Below are 17,494 nucleotides of genomic sequence, written 5' to 3'. Positions count from 1 at the left end.
TGGCTGGACCTAATCATTACTTCTCTTTGCACCCTCCCGCCCTGTACCCGTAGAGGTCGAACCTGGAAACTAGACACGCAGGGCCGTTTTCGATCCAAGTTCTTCATGCTTTGCAAACAGCTGGATTCTTTTGACAGGTTATTCGCAACCGCCGTGAAAGTTATTGTCAAGTGACATAGAATCCGTTACAGGTTTGGCAGGGCTCGGTAGCATTGTAAGAGACATTGAGGTATTATGTCGTTTAGAGGGATCTGTTGTTGTCGGGGGTAAAGTTATGAATTAGTAGTTTTGAGGTCATCCTCATAATTGTAGTACACGTTGACCCCAGATCCACAACCGGTGTTAAGAGAGTTCCGAATCGATGCATGGGGATGTGCAGACTCTTACCCAGCCACCCGTGGGGAGAAGTCCTCTGAACCTAGAACCAATAGGTAGGCTCACAGTAGGTTGCTTCTGCTTCTGCTTCTGCGTCCATAATAAATCAATATTTTCACATATACAGCAAAATAAATAGAAACTAAATTGAATATACCATTTCTGGCCATCCGCTCGGAGTGCGCTAAGTTGCATTGTACTCTACTTTATACCCTCGCATGGCTAAATCGAAGAAGATTCAGAATCTGCCCGACATCCAGTGGAACGAGAACGAGCACTCGCATGTATGGAAACTTATCGTGGAAATCAGTGCAAAGGCAAATTACAAGGTCTTGTTTGGTAAAAAAGATCAACATGAGGTGAGCGCAGATATCTGAGTCACTAGTACTAATTCACGGAGCCATCAGAACACATCTGGTGAGACGAAGGCCAGCGTTTATAAATGGATTGGTGCTATTGTCCTACCAGAGTGCTGCCCATTCCCACGCGAGGTGTAGACTGCCGGATTTAAGGACCGGAGGGCGAGAATTCAGGTAGCAAGCTTGTTGTATGGCCAATATGCAATTTATATCTGTAGTAAGCTGTTGTGAAAGGTCTTTGAGTGTCTGTGCAGGTCGAAAGAGTGCTTGAATGATCATGAAAAAGATATAGGATTCTAAGTATTGCTGATGTAGCGAGCTGCAAGGCATTTGTGGTATGGGTTTGGGAGTTAACTGCTTACATAACACACCACTAACCCTTGTCCCTCACGTGTCAGCAGAAGCGACCTACTGTGAGCTCCCCTAATACAAATAGAACCATACATTACAGACTCCTACCCAGCCACCCATGGGGAGAAGTCCTCTGAACCTAGAACCAATACAAATAGAACCATACATTAGTCATCATACTATAGCTGAAATTTTGGAGGACAACTCCCCACGAGCGACTGGCAAAGCTTGTTGTGGCATGAAAGTTGAACACTGTTTGTCTCACCTAAAAAATTCAGACCTAAGTATGAGTCAGCAATGAGCTCCCGCCTCCCGCCATGCCGCTCCCATATATGGTCATGTTCTTTTGTAGTACGTACACATACACATTGAACTTGTAATAGAGCACGCAGCAACGTATCCCATGAACAAGAATCAGCTGGACAGGCCATGGAAAGGCTGGAAGACAAGAGTCAATTAGAGCGACCACTAATCGGGGATGACGAACCTCCTCATTCTGCAGTAAGAGATCATTAGCAATGATGCAGATGATTTGCAATGCAGATAATACTTACGCTAATGGGAAGAAGTCTCAAAACTTGGTTGATGGTCTGCACATACATGTAAATTGGACTGATTACTGGCGCTGCTGGGAGTTGCATCTTGCTAGTGTGAAGGAAGCAGAAAATGGAAGAAACAGTATCAGTAAGGCCCTAATAAGCATTTGGGCCCACTTCCTCCTACTTTCAATTGCTAGGTATTATTAAAGCTGCACCAGGGATCAGCAAGGGCACACCAAGATTGGTAATGTAGTAAGTATCAAAGTGAGTCAAGGGATTGGCAATGCGGCAAAGACGTGCCAGGGCAGTGGGATTAGCAGTGTGTTAAAAAGAGCCAGGGCGAGTAGGAGGGATTGCAAAGAGGCGCCAGGGAGGATAGGAGGGATTACAAAGAGGTGCCAGGGCGAGTTAGAGGGATTGACAATGCGGCGAATGTATGCTAGGAAGAAGTCAAAAATACGAGAGATGACCAAATGGAAGAATGCGGTAGTATTGTTAATTCTCATAATCAAGTGTATGGCTAGTCGTAAACATCTCATCTAATGCTTGGGTGAGCAACTCTGTGCTGGCATCGAATCCTTGATCAAAAAAATCAAGTTCCTCTGTGCCAACATGATCTCCATCATCGTCCTGTTCATCATCATCATCGTTAGCAGGACTTTGCCAGTGCATACTGTTTTTGAGCATTTCCCCACCTTCCAAAGGTTCATTTTCTGTCTGCACTGTTATCTGTGTTAAAGGGCAAGCCATTTCCTCGTGAGAGTATACGTGACTGGCCCCAAGTCCATAATGGAAACACATGAGAGTGTCATGGTCAACAAAGCTAGTGTGTTTCTAGCATATTAGCAATAATTATCATCAGGCCATCTGAGTTCGTTCACTTGTTGACATAATACTTGGGCCAATCATGCTTGTCTCCTGCCAGTGGGGAGATGCTACGTTCACCCGGATTATGCTAGGGTCGAGGAAACACTGGGATAATATGACAAGCCCTAAGAACGGCTCCTGGGTTTACGAAACCAAATGCATTCTGGTTTGCTAGAGGCCGCAAGTGAACATGGCCCAAAGTATAGGTGTCCCATGCATGATCTTGTATAGGTTCATACCACTGAACAAAGAGAAATTTGATTCGGCAAGATTTGTATACGTTCGTAAGGCAAATGACATTGACATGATGTATGCTGATCACTTTGGCATAGCAGTACTCGCCGCCGTGTTCATCAACATTGTGGTTCTTCAGCAGCATAATATTGCAATGTGCAATCCATGGGTTTACGACATCTTGAGCCCAGTGAACGTCGTAGGTGGTGTAATTGAACCTCGCGAGATTGTGGTGATAAAGTCAATTACACTTGAAGAGGATTAAATTGTGTTGGTCAGAATGAGCTAATGTTTCTGTGGGCGATTCAGCAATTTCTGGCTTGAGGCAACCGAGAATATGTTCTTTCAATCGGGGAAGAAAATCCTATGGAATATCTCAGCATAACAGTCATCAAAGCATAGAAGTCATTTAACTTCATAGCAGGATCTCCCATGTGATCGCAGAGGTACTGACCAAGGTCATCGTACATCTTCTCACTTTGACTGATATGATGGTGTAACTGGGGATCATTTGCCACTTCATTTACCTCTACAGAAGGGCCTCACTGGGATTGCTGTGCCTCATGTGACGCAAGTGAGCCTCCCGATGCTCGATCCGAGTCAGTTGGTGAATGAATGCTCTTTTATCAGTGCGACAGTACCTGCCTTTCAGTGTACGGTACCATTCACTGTTTGTCTGTATGAGTGTTCAAGCTGCTCAATTTTGAACTTGCGCTGTCAAAGTTGTTCGTGGATACAGGTCTTAAGAGCTTGAGCATCTAAACAGACTTGTATATATACATTGCAATGTAATTGGTCCAGATGGGTGCACTGACTGATGCCAAGCCTTGTCTTCCAGCGGCTCAAAGTGTCCACGAGTCTCGATTGGTGAGCACACTCTTCAATGAGACGAAGGTTGTAGTTGACGAGATTGTCGATGTTTCCTGCACAAAGCTGCATCTCCATGCATCGCAATGATCCATCGAGCTCAACAAGAGATTTCTCGAGGGAGAGGATTTTTGAGATTTCCTCATCATTACTTGTCTTCAATCTTCCTGTTGAGATCACATACATGAATAATATGATTGGATCATTAACATGACACTTACGAGGCAGGGGTCTCGTCTGATGTTCAACCTGTAATTTCCACTGCTGATGGACAGCTGTCACAACCCAATAACGAATTAACGCTGGGCAGAGACTAGGACTCAAACAAGGGTTATCGGACAAAGAGGACGATGAGCAAGTACGTCTTGGATTGCTACAGTTGTAGATACAAGAGGTTTGAACTAAGGAACTATCTACCAAGACATGCTAACTATATACAACTATTGAAACGGAGATTGAAACTGAGCTACAACTACTAGCCAATCATAAAATAGAAAAGGGAATCGTACCATAGAACATCGTAGAATATTAAAGAAGTATCATGTGACCGTATCTTATCTTATCGTATCTTATCTAATCTAATCACAATCAAAGAACTCGTCTTCTTCATCAGTCACATCGAAGACACGTGTCGTGGGCGCTAATGGAATCTCTGAACTGGTAGACGCTTTCAGGGTAGGGTTAGGGTTTGTCTTAGGCGCTGTGTATTGGCGCTTAGGAAGATTTAAGAAAGAATAATGGTTTGTTAAAGGTACTCGTGACAACAGCAGTCTCATCCACTGAAAGCTCACATAGAGCTTGCATGGCATTACTCTTCTTCTTAGTGTAGTTATTCCACCTCTGGCTCAACCAGCTGCCAAACAAAACAAGGTTTTTGTCATCCAGGTGCCGGACCTGAGTGTCAAGGATAAAAAGTCGCTGATGAAACTGAAAAAGTGGTCAGTAAGTAGGAAGTATATAAATTGTAGTCAGAGGTGATCTATAGTACAACCATGGCAATTGTAAACGAGTGGCTATAACCCGTATGCAACCATTCTTGAACCAGGGAACACTCACCCCAGAAACGTGTAGCAGAGCAATAAGATGTTTGAGTGCACTCCATAGACGCTCACAACCTTCTCTATCAGAAAGGCCAAAGCCTTCACACTTGTGAGGATGGTATATGATTTGACAGGCCCATTGGTGGCTGTAAGCATGAAAGACTGATATTGCAAAAGTTATCCAGCGAAGAATGGCATCATCAAGGAGTCGGTACTTGAGACAACTTCAATGAAGTTGATAGCCAATATCATACAAGAGGCCGACAGTCATCTTGGGAGGGATATTATCAAAAATCTTCTTGATCAGGGCAAGAGCATAGTGCTGCTTTTCTCCCGCTGACGTTATGTTAGTGAGCCTCCCTGTGTCTGCAAAAAACTGGGTGCTAGCCTTTTCACATTTTTCATCAGCGGCAGAAAAAGATGCACCACAGCCATCTAGTGCAGAGGTCAGGACTTGCATGCCATTCTCATAGCCATTCTCCTCCTCTTCTGTAGGTCGCTTTCTCTTGCGAGCCCAAGCAGGGGGTCTGTCACAACAACTTCACACATGGGTGTCCATCGATGCCACCTTGTCATTCGAAAGCAAAACTGATCTAAGTGGGTTTGGGGGATCTGGACCTTTGCTGCATTGATCCGATGAACACTTTTGAGTGAAGCATGCATCAATACAAGTGTGGACGTCAGGTCTACTATATGTTTTAAAATTATTTTAGTTGCTGATATCGAAGGAGCTTACCTGAGATTAAGTGTTCCACTTTTTTGCCAATCATATGAGCCAAAACAAATCGGACAACGAGACCTTAGATAGTCACTTGGACGTGTTAATCCCTCATTGGATGACACAGAAAGTGGGAGAACAGAGTACCAATGATAGGCATTACCAAGTTGACGGTGAAGATTATCCTACAATAATATTGATCAAGATGACCAAAATTCAATACAGATGCTTGACTAACCTTGGTGGTAAGTTGATACCCACGGCCAGCCAGAAAGACTTTGAGTGTTTCACACCAAGCAGTCATGTTGGGAGTGATATGCACAAACAAAGTCTTGACAAGTTCCAGCAGCTGAAGGTCCACAGTGAGAGAAGGGGCAATGGGAGCACAGGCAAAATAACTGCGAGCCAGGAGCTGAAGGGGAGCAGGCGCACAAGTGCAGCAATCAATTCATAGTATCTCAATATCTATGATATTATCATGCAACCAATAGCCCAGGTAATAAGAGAGACATACAATTGAAAAGTATGCAAGTAATCTTGAGAGCCCTCCGTCGACAAGAGGACCTACACTGAAAGGCAGCAAGCTCATCTGGCTGCGGTCCAATTCAATTGCAGAGAGATGTTGACTTGCACAAGTATGCAAGGTACGGAGTGATCAAGGAAGGAATGACTTTGTTTGTCCAGTGCCACCACTGATTGATCTTCTTTTGGCAGTTGTTCGAACAGCAGGGCGGGAGTAAGTCGGCATCGGAGATGCAGTGGAGTGAGTTGTAGAAAGATGAGCCTTCCTCTAAAAGATCCCCAGCAGATGCAGTATCATGCTGTTCAGCAGAGCTGGCATCGCCCAAAGGCTGTTGCTGCTGTGACCTTCCTGCAATATTGGGTGATTGTTGTGTGAGGTGTTTTCTTCCAGGAAGTACAAGTAGTGGGGGGGCTGTAGGAAGGTGAAAATTGCGGCTTTGCTGCGGTCGCCACTTCCTCTTCACCATTGAAGAAGTGATGAGTCTGTGCTGTGCATTGCAAGGTGATGGAGTAGTCGGCCCAGTGATGGATAAGACCATGACGAGACAACCAAAGGCAAGCACGAAGCCTGCACTGAGGTCAGGGACATGAAGTCGACTACTGAACGCTAGGAGGACCTCGAAGTCCCAAACTTGCATTGAAAAGGAAGATGATAAAGTGGGCGAATAGGTCGATCAACCTTCAGAGCGGATGAGGGCTAGGAAATGTGAAGAAAGGAACTCTATACCTGTTCATGTGCACTCTGTTCTGTGAAACCAAGATGTTAGCAGGTGTGCAGAAAATAAACTTCAATCCCTAAGGATAGGGTCTTTGTCCGTGATAAAGTCCACTTATGACCAAAACAGCATTGGTAACATATGATGGTATACAAACTGTTGACTAATTGGGGTATATGCATTTAATAGTACAGTAATTGCAATGGGTAAAGGGCATACCACACCAAGATCTACGCCACCGAATACAGGAGATGAGGTATGATAGGTGGACGTCCAGTATTGTTGAAATAAGACTGAACGTAAAAGACACAACATTCCTTCATCCCCTTCCACAAATTGTGCTCACGTCCGGTATCATTGAGAGGCTTCTTGAGGGACTCGGGAAAGTGCTCCCATGTCGACAATACCTTGCGGAAACTTTCAAAGTACGGTGTAAAGAGTAAATCTCCGCTGGGCTCAGCAGAAACTGTACTACCTAGTCAACAATGTTTAGATAGATCTTTAGCATGACCTATGCTGCTATACTTGCAGAGCAAGTGCGTTTGATCCTAAAGGGATTGCTAATTGGTACTAGTAGTAAAAATGTGTCAGTAATGCAAAGAACTGAATGTCCGATGGTGCAAAACGATGTCCGAAGGTAACCCGATGATGTCCGAAGCCAAAGTGCGATGTCTGAGATTTCGGACTTTCGGACTTCACAATAATAGGTCAGAAACTTTATAACGAGTGTCGGATTGCGAGCAGTATGCGTGAGTATAACGAGTGACATAGTATGACGGTGAACGAATGGTAATATTTCACAATGCAACTAAGAGCTACGAGGATATTCTGGGTGATCCGCAGAGTCGGGAAACTGCTCCTAACTACTGGATAATAATTGCTACGGGTCACTACAGAGTATTTAAGTAAGTACATAGAAATTCGGAATACTACAGGCAAAGATAGTAGTGATATATTTCGGGTCCGATGTCCTATGTAATAAGACACGAGGTGCTGCGGACATGTAATAACATGGTCCAAGTGTCGGAAGACGTGCACGGGAATAGCTACGCACCTAGTGAGGCTAGTTCGGATGGACAGGACACAGGATGGAGAAGTGCGTGCAAAGTGCAATCGGCCGATGTGATGTCCGAAGGTCTGATGTGGAGTGGCTTGGACATGTGCGAAAGTGCGTCGGACATGTGCGCGTATGTTTTGGGTGTTCACATGAGTATGAAAAACTGTGGTTCTGAGCCCAGTGCCGCAACCATCGCTACACCAATCAGGGTTCATGCCCTTCTCCATCATTTGAAGCACATCTGCATACCTAGCTATATCAAAGTTGATGGTTACTGAAATTGATGAGTTGTGATCGCAGCAGCACCAATGACAGGCATACCTGGGTTATGATAGGCCTTGGCGAGGGAACTTGCCAGTCTGGAGCATGCCATGACCATGGCAAAATCAAGTTCGAGGGGAGGAAGGGCATTTGGCCCCCCACTAATCAGAGCAAAGAGCTGGTGGTAGACATATTCGCTTGCAATATGGGTCGTGGCCAAGGCCCAGTCAGTGGGAATGGGAAGCATGGATGCCTGACAATATTACCAATCACCGTGTACTATATATATGTCCAGCAGCAAAATGGTTACATAAAATAATGAACATTGGGTGGTGAGGACAAACATAATGAGCCATGCATACTACACGTGGTGTAACATTACCCGGCATTTGTAATAAAACAGCCAGCAAACCATCACTCATGGCACCTGCATCACCGCCAATGACAATCTATACCCCGCAGCATTATGTACCTACTAGACACCTGAAGTAATGCACATAATGTTGCCGGTGACAATCTATACCCTGCAGCATTATTTACCTACTAGTTACCTGAAGTAATGCACATAATGTTGCCGGTGTTCATATATCGTCGCTGGTGACATGTTCTTGGATATTTCAGAGCTGCAACATTGGTATATTGTTGGCAAATCAGAACAAGGGCAGTTAACATGCCCACCAACAGACTACATACAGCACATGGGCACAATCTAAGTACCAGGACTACAACTAAGACTGTGGCTCCACACCTGATGATGGCCCATGTTGGGTATCTCCACCTGAACCAGAACCACTGGCAACCTGGCTAATAGACGGTCCAACAGAGGGACCGGTCAATCCTGAAGTGCCAGGGATGTTTCTAAGAGATGCACCACAGGCATTGTTGCTGATAGATTGCCCAACAGGACCACCCAATCCAGAACCGCCGGGGATGATCCTAATAGATGGGCCACCAAATCCAGAGTGGCCTGGAGGCAAGTTGAGGTATAAGCCCTTCATGGCTGCCATCTGGCCAACACTGACAGGCATCATGTTTTGGTTGGCGCCATACACCAGATTGGCAAGATACAATGCGTTGTTGAAGGGGGCAGACAATTGCTGAGCTAGCCCAGTAACACAAAGTCGCAATGAATTATAGGTATCCTGAAGGATGCCAGAAGTGTGTTCCTGCCGGGCAATTTGCTCATGAGCACGCCACAAACTCTCATCACGATTTGCCGATTCCTCCTGCAGTGTCCTGACATAATCTTGCAATGCGGCAACCTCAGTATGAAGGCCTTGCAAGGCATGGATGTTGATATCCTGGGTGGCAATGCATGCATTTAGTGTATCGACCAGCTCTGTTGTGGCGAGATGCTGGGCCTGGAGGTGAGCAATCAATCCCCTCAGTTCTGAGACCACTTCATGCAGATCGGCATTCATGGCGACCACTCCCACTGACTCATTCTGGAGCAAGGTCATTGCCTGCAACTCATCGACAATATAATCTCCAGAATTGTTGACTTCCATGGATTGCTGTGTGAGTGCTACGGCAGAGCCACTGTGAGTGTCTGGCATGGCGTGGGATGTTTGCTGTACAGGTGGTGGCGAGTGAGAGGGGGATAAAGTTGTGATCGGCAGGAGTGAATTCACAGGAGAGCCTGGTGAGATAGCGGCAGTGTCAATGATGGCAACATCATGATATGAAACAAGCATGTCTGGACAAGTCAGCAAAAAGCACATATATATCTAGGCAAGGAGTACCTTCTGCTGCTTGATGGCGCAATGACCCAGAACATGTGTGGCGAGGATCGTCCTTCGGCATGGGCTTAACATTAGCATGAGCATGGGAACATTTAAGTTTCTGCCTGGCGCAACGTCCACAAGCTCAGAGCCTGGCACCTTTGGTCCCAAATCCTTCCCGACATACGATAGAACTGAATACATGTATGATCAACACAATGTGTTAAGTATATTAAGTACAACTTATGATTTGTCGCATTGGTCAAACTGTGGGACCAGCTCCTGACCATCCTTGTCCTAGAATATATTAGACCCGGCAATTGCATATGCCTTGGAGAACTTACTGCATTGATGTCTTCCCTCGACAAATTGTGACCCGGCGATGTTGGACTCTCAGGTACCTTGTGCTGCTTTGATGTCTCAGTCTGTGTGGAAATATTACCTCACAGCGGTATTCCAATCATAAAAACATACCTGACGAATTGTGTTGGCGGCATCAGGCTGGTGTGCACCGGTTTCTGGAGGTGGTGGGCTCAAACTTAATACCCGCTTCCGCTTCTGCATTGAAGGTATCTGGCCTCTGTTTACCTTGCAATTGGATTCCCGCCCTGGCAACACAACATCCTTCTCCTTGCCTTTCCGTTTCAACATATGTGGCATTGGCAAATCTGTCAATTGAATGCTGCCAACACCAGGTGTGGTCTCCTCCATCTCCATACCCCAGTCTGCTCCTTTTCCTGTGTTGGTATGTGACCTTGGCCTTGGCCTAGACATTGCAGGTGTGACAATTCTTGAGCTCCCATTGATGCAGCTGTCCTTACGAAGGAACACCCACCATGATTTCCCTGACTTCCACAGCCAACTTCAGGTGATCAGGGTGACCTTCCTTCAATTTCACCGCTCTGGACAGAATGGCAAGAATCTTCTCAGTAGCAGCCCCCATAGCATCATTAGACTCATCAGGAGTGGGCATAATGCAGAAAATGTGGTAGAAAGATGGATGAATGAGAGCGGTGATTATCTATATATCCTATGCAAAACAAATTTGAAGTCAGTTACTTCTTCGCACCGAAGCCAGTTACACGCGACAATGCGGAAGATGTTTGAGAATCACGTGTTTCCGTTCCCACACCGAGATCCATTGTCTCGGTTCAATCATTTTAAGTTCCACAAGTGTCCACAAAGTCAACATTATATAACCTGTTGGCCATGACTCTGTCAGTCCTTCACATTACCTACAATTCAGTATGTCCAACCGACCAATCTGTAAAGTCCATTTCGAAAATTTAAAGGCAGGCACCAATCTCATTCGGAAGTCACCAAATTCAGCATCATTACATTGCTTAATGATCTTCAGCTTTCAATTCTGGGATTCCTCTCGCACCAGTGGAGCCATTGCCAGTGCCAAGGTTTAACTTTGGCATGGATCTCCCAATGCCTCCAGCGAGTTCTTCAGCACAGGAGGTGCTGAAGTTTAACCTTGGTATGGACTTGGATGTCCCAGCCACCCAAGGCCCATTTAACCTTGGATTCAGCCATCCTGTCCAACCCACGCCTGCCAATCTGATACAGACCTCCGGCATGGACCTTGACATCCCAGGCGTGCAAGGACCATTCAACTTTGGATTTGGCAGTACTGTGCAGCCCACACCGGCCAATGTGGTACAGCTGTCCACAGGAGCTCAGCCTCTCAATTTGGGATTCAATCTCCCTATTGTACCACCGGCATCACTGCAACCAATCTCTGGTGTCCCCATCGCAAAGCCATTCAACCTGGGGTTTAATATTCCAGTTGAATCCAAGGTGCCAGCGACCGCATCGCCACTCTCCCAGCTGTTCAATTTAAGTGTTAACATCCCTGTCAAAGCTCCTGTCAACATCCAGGAAACTTCGACCAGACCTCCGGCATGCCCTCCTGCCAGTGGTCCCTCCCAGCATGTTGGCTATGACAGCAATAACAGAGGTAAGTACACTATGCTCCCATCAAGTAGTACTAACCACTGTCTGTAGCATTCGAGTTTGGATGTCAGCTACCGACACCAGTTAGCCAGTGGCAACCTGAACTCATCAAGGTGCCAGAGCCGTCACCTCCTCAGGAAGTGCCAGCGCTGGCAGGAACATCGACTGTATATTCAATTGTAATGTTGCCAAATAGCGATGGGCATCTAGTCCCACCGACCCTGGCATCTTTGGTGATTGACATTGTGCAGCGCCTTGGAGGAGAAGAATGTACGTGATATTTTTCAGAGGGCATAGCACAAGCTGACATCATATAGTTGATGAACTGGCCCAGATGATGGTCGGCGCCGCCTTGGACCCAGGTGATGATGTCCGGGATCCTCACCCTGATGAAGTACTGGCAACCAATCGTGTGATGCTCATCGCATTCTGCAAAACCAGGGACAGGCTAACCCAGATCTTCAAAGACCTCATAAGCTTGCATCACATTTCACAGGCTCATCAACAGGTCGTCCCAACAGTGGCTTCCTTATTGCAACAAATTGAAGCCGCAGAAGCAAAGACTATGAATGCAGAGTAGATTTATATATACCCAATGTATCTTTTTGTATTACCAATTCATGTATGCACTCAGAAAAAAGATGTAATTGCTAGTAATGCACAAAATACCAATTCTTACTTGATGATTTGATTATTGGGCTAGTATAAATATTGAAATTCCAGCTAGTACCACTCCAGGACTCAATTCAACAACCGCCAGTACCATGAACATTGTACTGGCAGTGTGGTTCTGGTATTTGTTGTTAGGCGGTGCCGTCATGCTACAATTATGGCTAGCAAGATCAAGTGTTGACATTCATATGTAGTAGGAGTAATGAGTTATTGCTATTGAGGTCGTTACTAATGAATAAGATCATTTCCTCCTACTCCTCTTTGCCTTTGGAGCTTTAGTGACCATCCACCTACTCCTGGTTCTCTTCGCCGGTGTGTCAATGCTTGCGGCGGCAGCAGCGCGGCATTCTGATAACTTTGATGGTTGATCTTTTCTGGCATGGGATACCTTACTCTTGCTTCTGGTACGTGCACCTGAAGGTGGCTGTGGTTTCTGCGGCGGCTTTAGAATAATTGACATCTTCACAGTCTTTCAGAATGTTGTAGGCCCTGGTACTGTTGATGATATCACAGAATCAATGCTCTGAGAGGTAAGGAAATGCCGGCACATCAGCAGTTGCATCATCAGATATTGGCAGGCATATACCTTTGCTGGCGATGGTGTTTCCTGGCAATTAACAGCCATTGATGTAGGCTCCTCATCATCGGAGGATGAATGATTCTCCTCCAATTCACCATCGGTGCTTGGCTCACTGTTATGTTGTTGTGTTGAGATCTTGCGAGTTTTTCCCTTGTTGCGGCAAGCAGCCCGCCAAATGACTTCCAGACAGGACTTGGCCGGCATCGCCATGTCGCTGTCAGTGTCTTTCCAAGCTTTGAAACAAAAGGTAGGATGAAATTTTTTTTGCTGTCAGCAATACCAGAAGTCCAACAGAGAAGTTGCATCTGCTTTACTCATCTTTGATGGTTTCACCAACTGTACATCAGTAGGCCAGTAGGTGCTGTCAAAGAAATCTGATGGATTCTTGATCAAGTCACCCCAGGGCACCAGCACCTTCCCTTTTGCTGTTCTCATGCATATCCCTTTGCATTTTTCAGCCGGATCAATGATACAGAGAACATTCACTTACTGTAATGCTTGGTCAGGAATGACCAAATGACATGCTGTTGCTCACTGCATTTTCAACCCATGGTATTAGGGAGCATGGGCAACCCATCATCATCTTCCTCCAGGTCGAGAAGTGTTCTTGGCATTTGTTTCTTGGAGGTGACAACCTGAGGGGCATCATGATCCTGGATATCTAAGCATAGATAAATATTGGGAGATAGATGATTGTTCCCTGGCGTATTGCTGCCATTTGGGCATAAAGATATGGTTCTAATCCCTGGTCTTCAAGAAACTGTTGGTGGCACCAAACTGATCATTGTGGTCATGTCTACAACAAGATATCATCTGAGGTTGATTAACCAGAGTAGAAGTCACAAAAATTACACTCCTAACATCAGCTTGCCCCTGCTGTCCTGTCATGCTGACATCACAAAGACCCTCATTCTGGCTTGCTTGAACATTTCAGTTGCGAAATGCTCTATCATGTCAGCACCTTTGGTCTCAGCAACATTGGTCTGGACCTCGGAAGGAGCAGCTTTGTTGTTCCACTTATCTGCAAAAACATTTGCCTCTTCCTTCTCCTCCACTGACAGACCTGCCAGGACAGTCTTAGTAGTCTCTGGCCACTTAACAATCATTGCCTCACTCCCAGGCATCTCTCCAGTCTCCTCTAGAATTTGAGCCTTGTTCTGCTCAATCAACATTCAGTGACCTGTCCATTTCTTGCCATATTTGATGAGAGGCTTTGAGGCTTGTTGGCGACATTGGTTATACAACCACTCTTTGTAAGTCTGTCATGAGAAATCAAGAGCCATCAGACATACTGGTTCTAACCTTTTTCTGAAGTTTCAACAAGGCTTTGTCCCGGGTAGGTGCTTGAAGGCAAGCTTCCTTGTGTATGGCTTTCAAAATGAGTAATTGTTGTTTACCTTTGACGGACCTCCAGTCCTCTATGTGGGCCTTGAGGACTGCAATTTCAGCCTTGACCAGGAGAAGCTTGGTCTGTGGGGGGACAATGACTGGTGATTCACTCCGGGACATGTTACCATATGGTTGATAATAGGACGGTGAAAATTGTCGGTTCCAGACTATTCCTCGGTTCCCATCAAGGTTCATCATATTATGTACATATAGCTATACTATCATACTACAGACCGCTGCTACTTAGCTACACAATCCAGGTCCATAGTACTATAGATCTCTTCTACTCATCCTGTATGTAAAAACATCACTGCATGTCACATATGCAGATATGACTGAAATATTAGAATGATATACATCCAGTGGAGTGGAGCAGTTTAAAGACTCACTGAAGCTTAATTCTTGTTTGATGCTTAATATAAATTGTAGTATAATAATAATAAATTGAATGCATCACCTGGCCCCTGTATATACAAATGGCTGTATCATAACCCATATGACCAATTCTAATAAAAGAAACTCTTCAAAAGACCAGTCAAAGCTTGAGTGTTGCAACAGATGATCTCAGGCTATCAATGTATACGCATATTAATAAGACATCAGAGTTTGTTACAGTCTGGAAAATTGAGCTGCCTGACACCTTAATTATCTCATAGCATTGACTTCAGGAATCAGCACATGGGAGGGTCTAAAGTCCAGGAGTGGACACCAACCAGCAATATTTCTGTGGTGGAATGGAAGAAAAAATTTTGAACCAGGAAAGTAATAGGGAAATGGGTAGAGAGACCCAAAATCCAAAAAATCTGATCAGTTCCAGCCACCCCTACCAAGTCACCATCAAAGCAACCATCTCAGGATATGTTATATCATGGGGGAGAAGATTACGGTGACTTGCACCACCAGGGTGTGATGTCATTACAGCTACCCAAGTCACTGGTAAGTGTTTCCAGCAAAGTCTAGTGTCCTGTTCATTTTCAGCTTGTTTCAAGAGTCAGAAGGACTATCTTCGGCAATGGGTCCCAAGGACCAAAGAGTATCTCAAAATACTACTCGAAAAAGAAGCTCCTGCCATCCGGTCATGCATAATATGTGGGACAGATGGTGTCTACAAGTGTCACAGCGGCTTCAGCAAGCCACTCTTTTGCACAAATTGCTGCAGGTTGGAACACCGGAGGCTCCCCTTCCATCGAATCAGTCAGTGGACAGGTGGATTCTTTGAGGACAGCTGCTTGGTCAAGACTGGGTTATTAATTTCCCTTGGGCACAATGGAAATCCTTGCCCATGCCAGGACTACAAGTTGGATGATATTGAGGATATTTTCACCGACACCGAGGACACCAATGACACACTAGGATCAGCACCGAATGACAATACAAACATGAATGAACTGCCAACCCAAGGCCACTATTCAAATATACCAAATGATCTACCCACAGGTGTGCTGTTTATCGAAAATAGCAAGAAAATGACCACCATAGTCAACAAGTCTGGAGTACACACACACATTGTAAAGTATTGTATGTGTGCTGAATCACCACCACCGTCTTTCCTCATCTGGTACCGGTTCAGTCATGAGGTCAGAGAAGTCAGGCCCAGCGATCTTGCTCTCTTCTGTCCGGCATGTCTGCAGCCAGGCATTAATGTGACATTGCCAGATGATGATGGGCAAGGGAATCCCAACAATCTCTCTGATCTTGAGACTCTGGGTTGACTCTACTCAAGATCGCTTGTTATGGATGGCAACTTTAAAGCAGAGCACTTACATGCTGCAAATCCAATGGATGAGGTTGCCCTGATGGATGGTCGCGGCTTCATGGTCGGCAATGCTACATACAAGGAACATCTGGCACAGGCAACAGATGCCATTCAGCGGTCCAAATGCAACAATCACCACACTGTGAATCAAGCAAATGCATTCTGGCACAGGCTGGAAGTAACCAGCATCGGCGGGTGTGCATGCGCAAGGCATGGCTGCTTCGTTCTACATGCGATGGTAGATTTTCAGAAGGGAGAAAGATTGGTGCGAGATCACCTCATCTGCTCCATACTCACCTTCAGCAACTAGGCAGATGAACATGGACTATGCTTTGTGTAAGGCATTGAAACACAATGCCGGCAGCATTTGGTGTGCACTAACATTCTATGATATTAATTGCCAGTATCGTAGGTATCTGAAGGATTGGGTGTCTGACAGCCCTTTCCTAGAGCTTGGCAAGGAGCTGGAGATTGTGCCCGGGATAGGCCTCTGGCATGTCCATGGACACCAAGATAGCTGCTATGTCCGATATATCTCCAACTTCATCACCGGCGCCGCACGAACTGATGGTGAGATCATGGAGATGCTATGGGCACAATTAAACATCATCTCACCTTTGGCCCGTGGGATGGGGACACCTTATCATAAGGAGTGCTTGGATTATCAAATGAATGAGTGCAATTTTATGAAAATGATCAGAATGAGTGGGTACCTTGATTGTCTTATATAATACACTTACTAGGTCTATGCAGCCAGGGCCCTTTGCTGAAAATACAAGCAAGCTGTTAAAGGGGTCACCAAGAGCACAGCAGCATTTTAGAAGCTCAATGAAACCGCTGATCCAGCCAAAGTTCGAGACTGGGAGGTACAAGAGAGACTTGCACAGAAACAACGCAGTATCGATCCCACCATAATAGATATATACAAGGTCCAATTGCAAAAAGGTGTGAACTATAATGTGTACATGATCAGGACTCACATGATACAGCGGTGACCAGAAAAGAACAAGAACTGAAGTTGTTAGAGCGGAGTGCTCAGTGACCAAGACTGGCGCGCCACTGTGGCTCGGTGACCTGGCTGGCAGAGGGACTGTCAATTGAGGAGGAACAGCTAAGGCTCCAAATGGATTTGAGGAAGTTGGGTAGGCATCCAACCCAGAGCCAACGACTAGAGATAGCTTGCTGCCATGACAAACTCCAAGATGAGATTGACCGGTGGCTGGGGAAGGGTGTTACCTTCCTCGGAGATGGGATACAAGAGGATGATATGGATGTGATGGAAGAAGAGCTCCTCATGCTTTATAAAGACTCCGATGATGGCATGGCCAATAAATTTTGACTATTTGAGCCTGAAAAGATAATACTCCCTATGTCATCCACTCTCGGCACCACCCATTTGATTCAACAAGAACTTTCCCTTCGGGAGGGACAGGCAAACGATGCCCTGCACAACATCAGAGTGCACCTAGCAGATAAAGCAGTCATTTTCAGGACGACTGTCAGAACGGCGA

General features: G+C 45.6%; 2 protein-coding genes across 2 annotated transcripts; one reads left to right on the top strand and one right to left on the bottom strand.

Annotated features, from left to right (window-relative positions):
- Positions 1-8,634: 8,634 nt before the first annotated feature.
- EDB93DRAFT_1109309 (uncharacterized protein) lies at positions 8,635-10,600 on the bottom strand (the record flags this gene model as incomplete). The annotated part of the gene is made up of 5 exons (XM_041447950.1): positions 8,635-9,477; positions 9,649-9,801; positions 9,972-10,052; positions 10,102-10,393; positions 10,449-10,600. The coding sequence occupies 5 exons, from the start codon at positions 10,598-10,600 to the stop codon at positions 8,635-8,637; spliced, it is 1,521 nt and encodes a 506-aa protein (XP_041301004.1).
- A 461-nt stretch (positions 10,601-11,061) lies between these two features.
- Positions 11,062-12,166, top strand: EDB93DRAFT_1109308 (uncharacterized protein; the record flags this gene model as incomplete). The annotated part of the gene is made up of 3 exons (XM_041447949.1): positions 11,062-11,590; positions 11,638-11,856; positions 11,904-12,166. 3 exons carry the CDS (start codon positions 11,062-11,064, stop codon positions 12,164-12,166), a joined length of 1,011 nt encoding a protein of 336 aa, XP_041301003.1.
- Between the last annotated feature and the right edge of the window lie 5,328 nt (positions 12,167-17,494).

Source organism: Suillus bovinus, assembly GCF_016758785.1.
Source record: "Suillus bovinus strain UH-Sbo-P2 chromosome Unknown EDB93scaffold_151, whole genome shotgun sequence".
Taxonomy (NCBI): Eukaryota; Fungi; Basidiomycota; class Agaricomycetes; order Boletales; family Suillaceae; genus Suillus; species Suillus bovinus.
The sequence above is the reverse complement of the archived record's forward strand: the minus strand, read 5'-3'. Positions and strand labels throughout refer to the sequence as shown.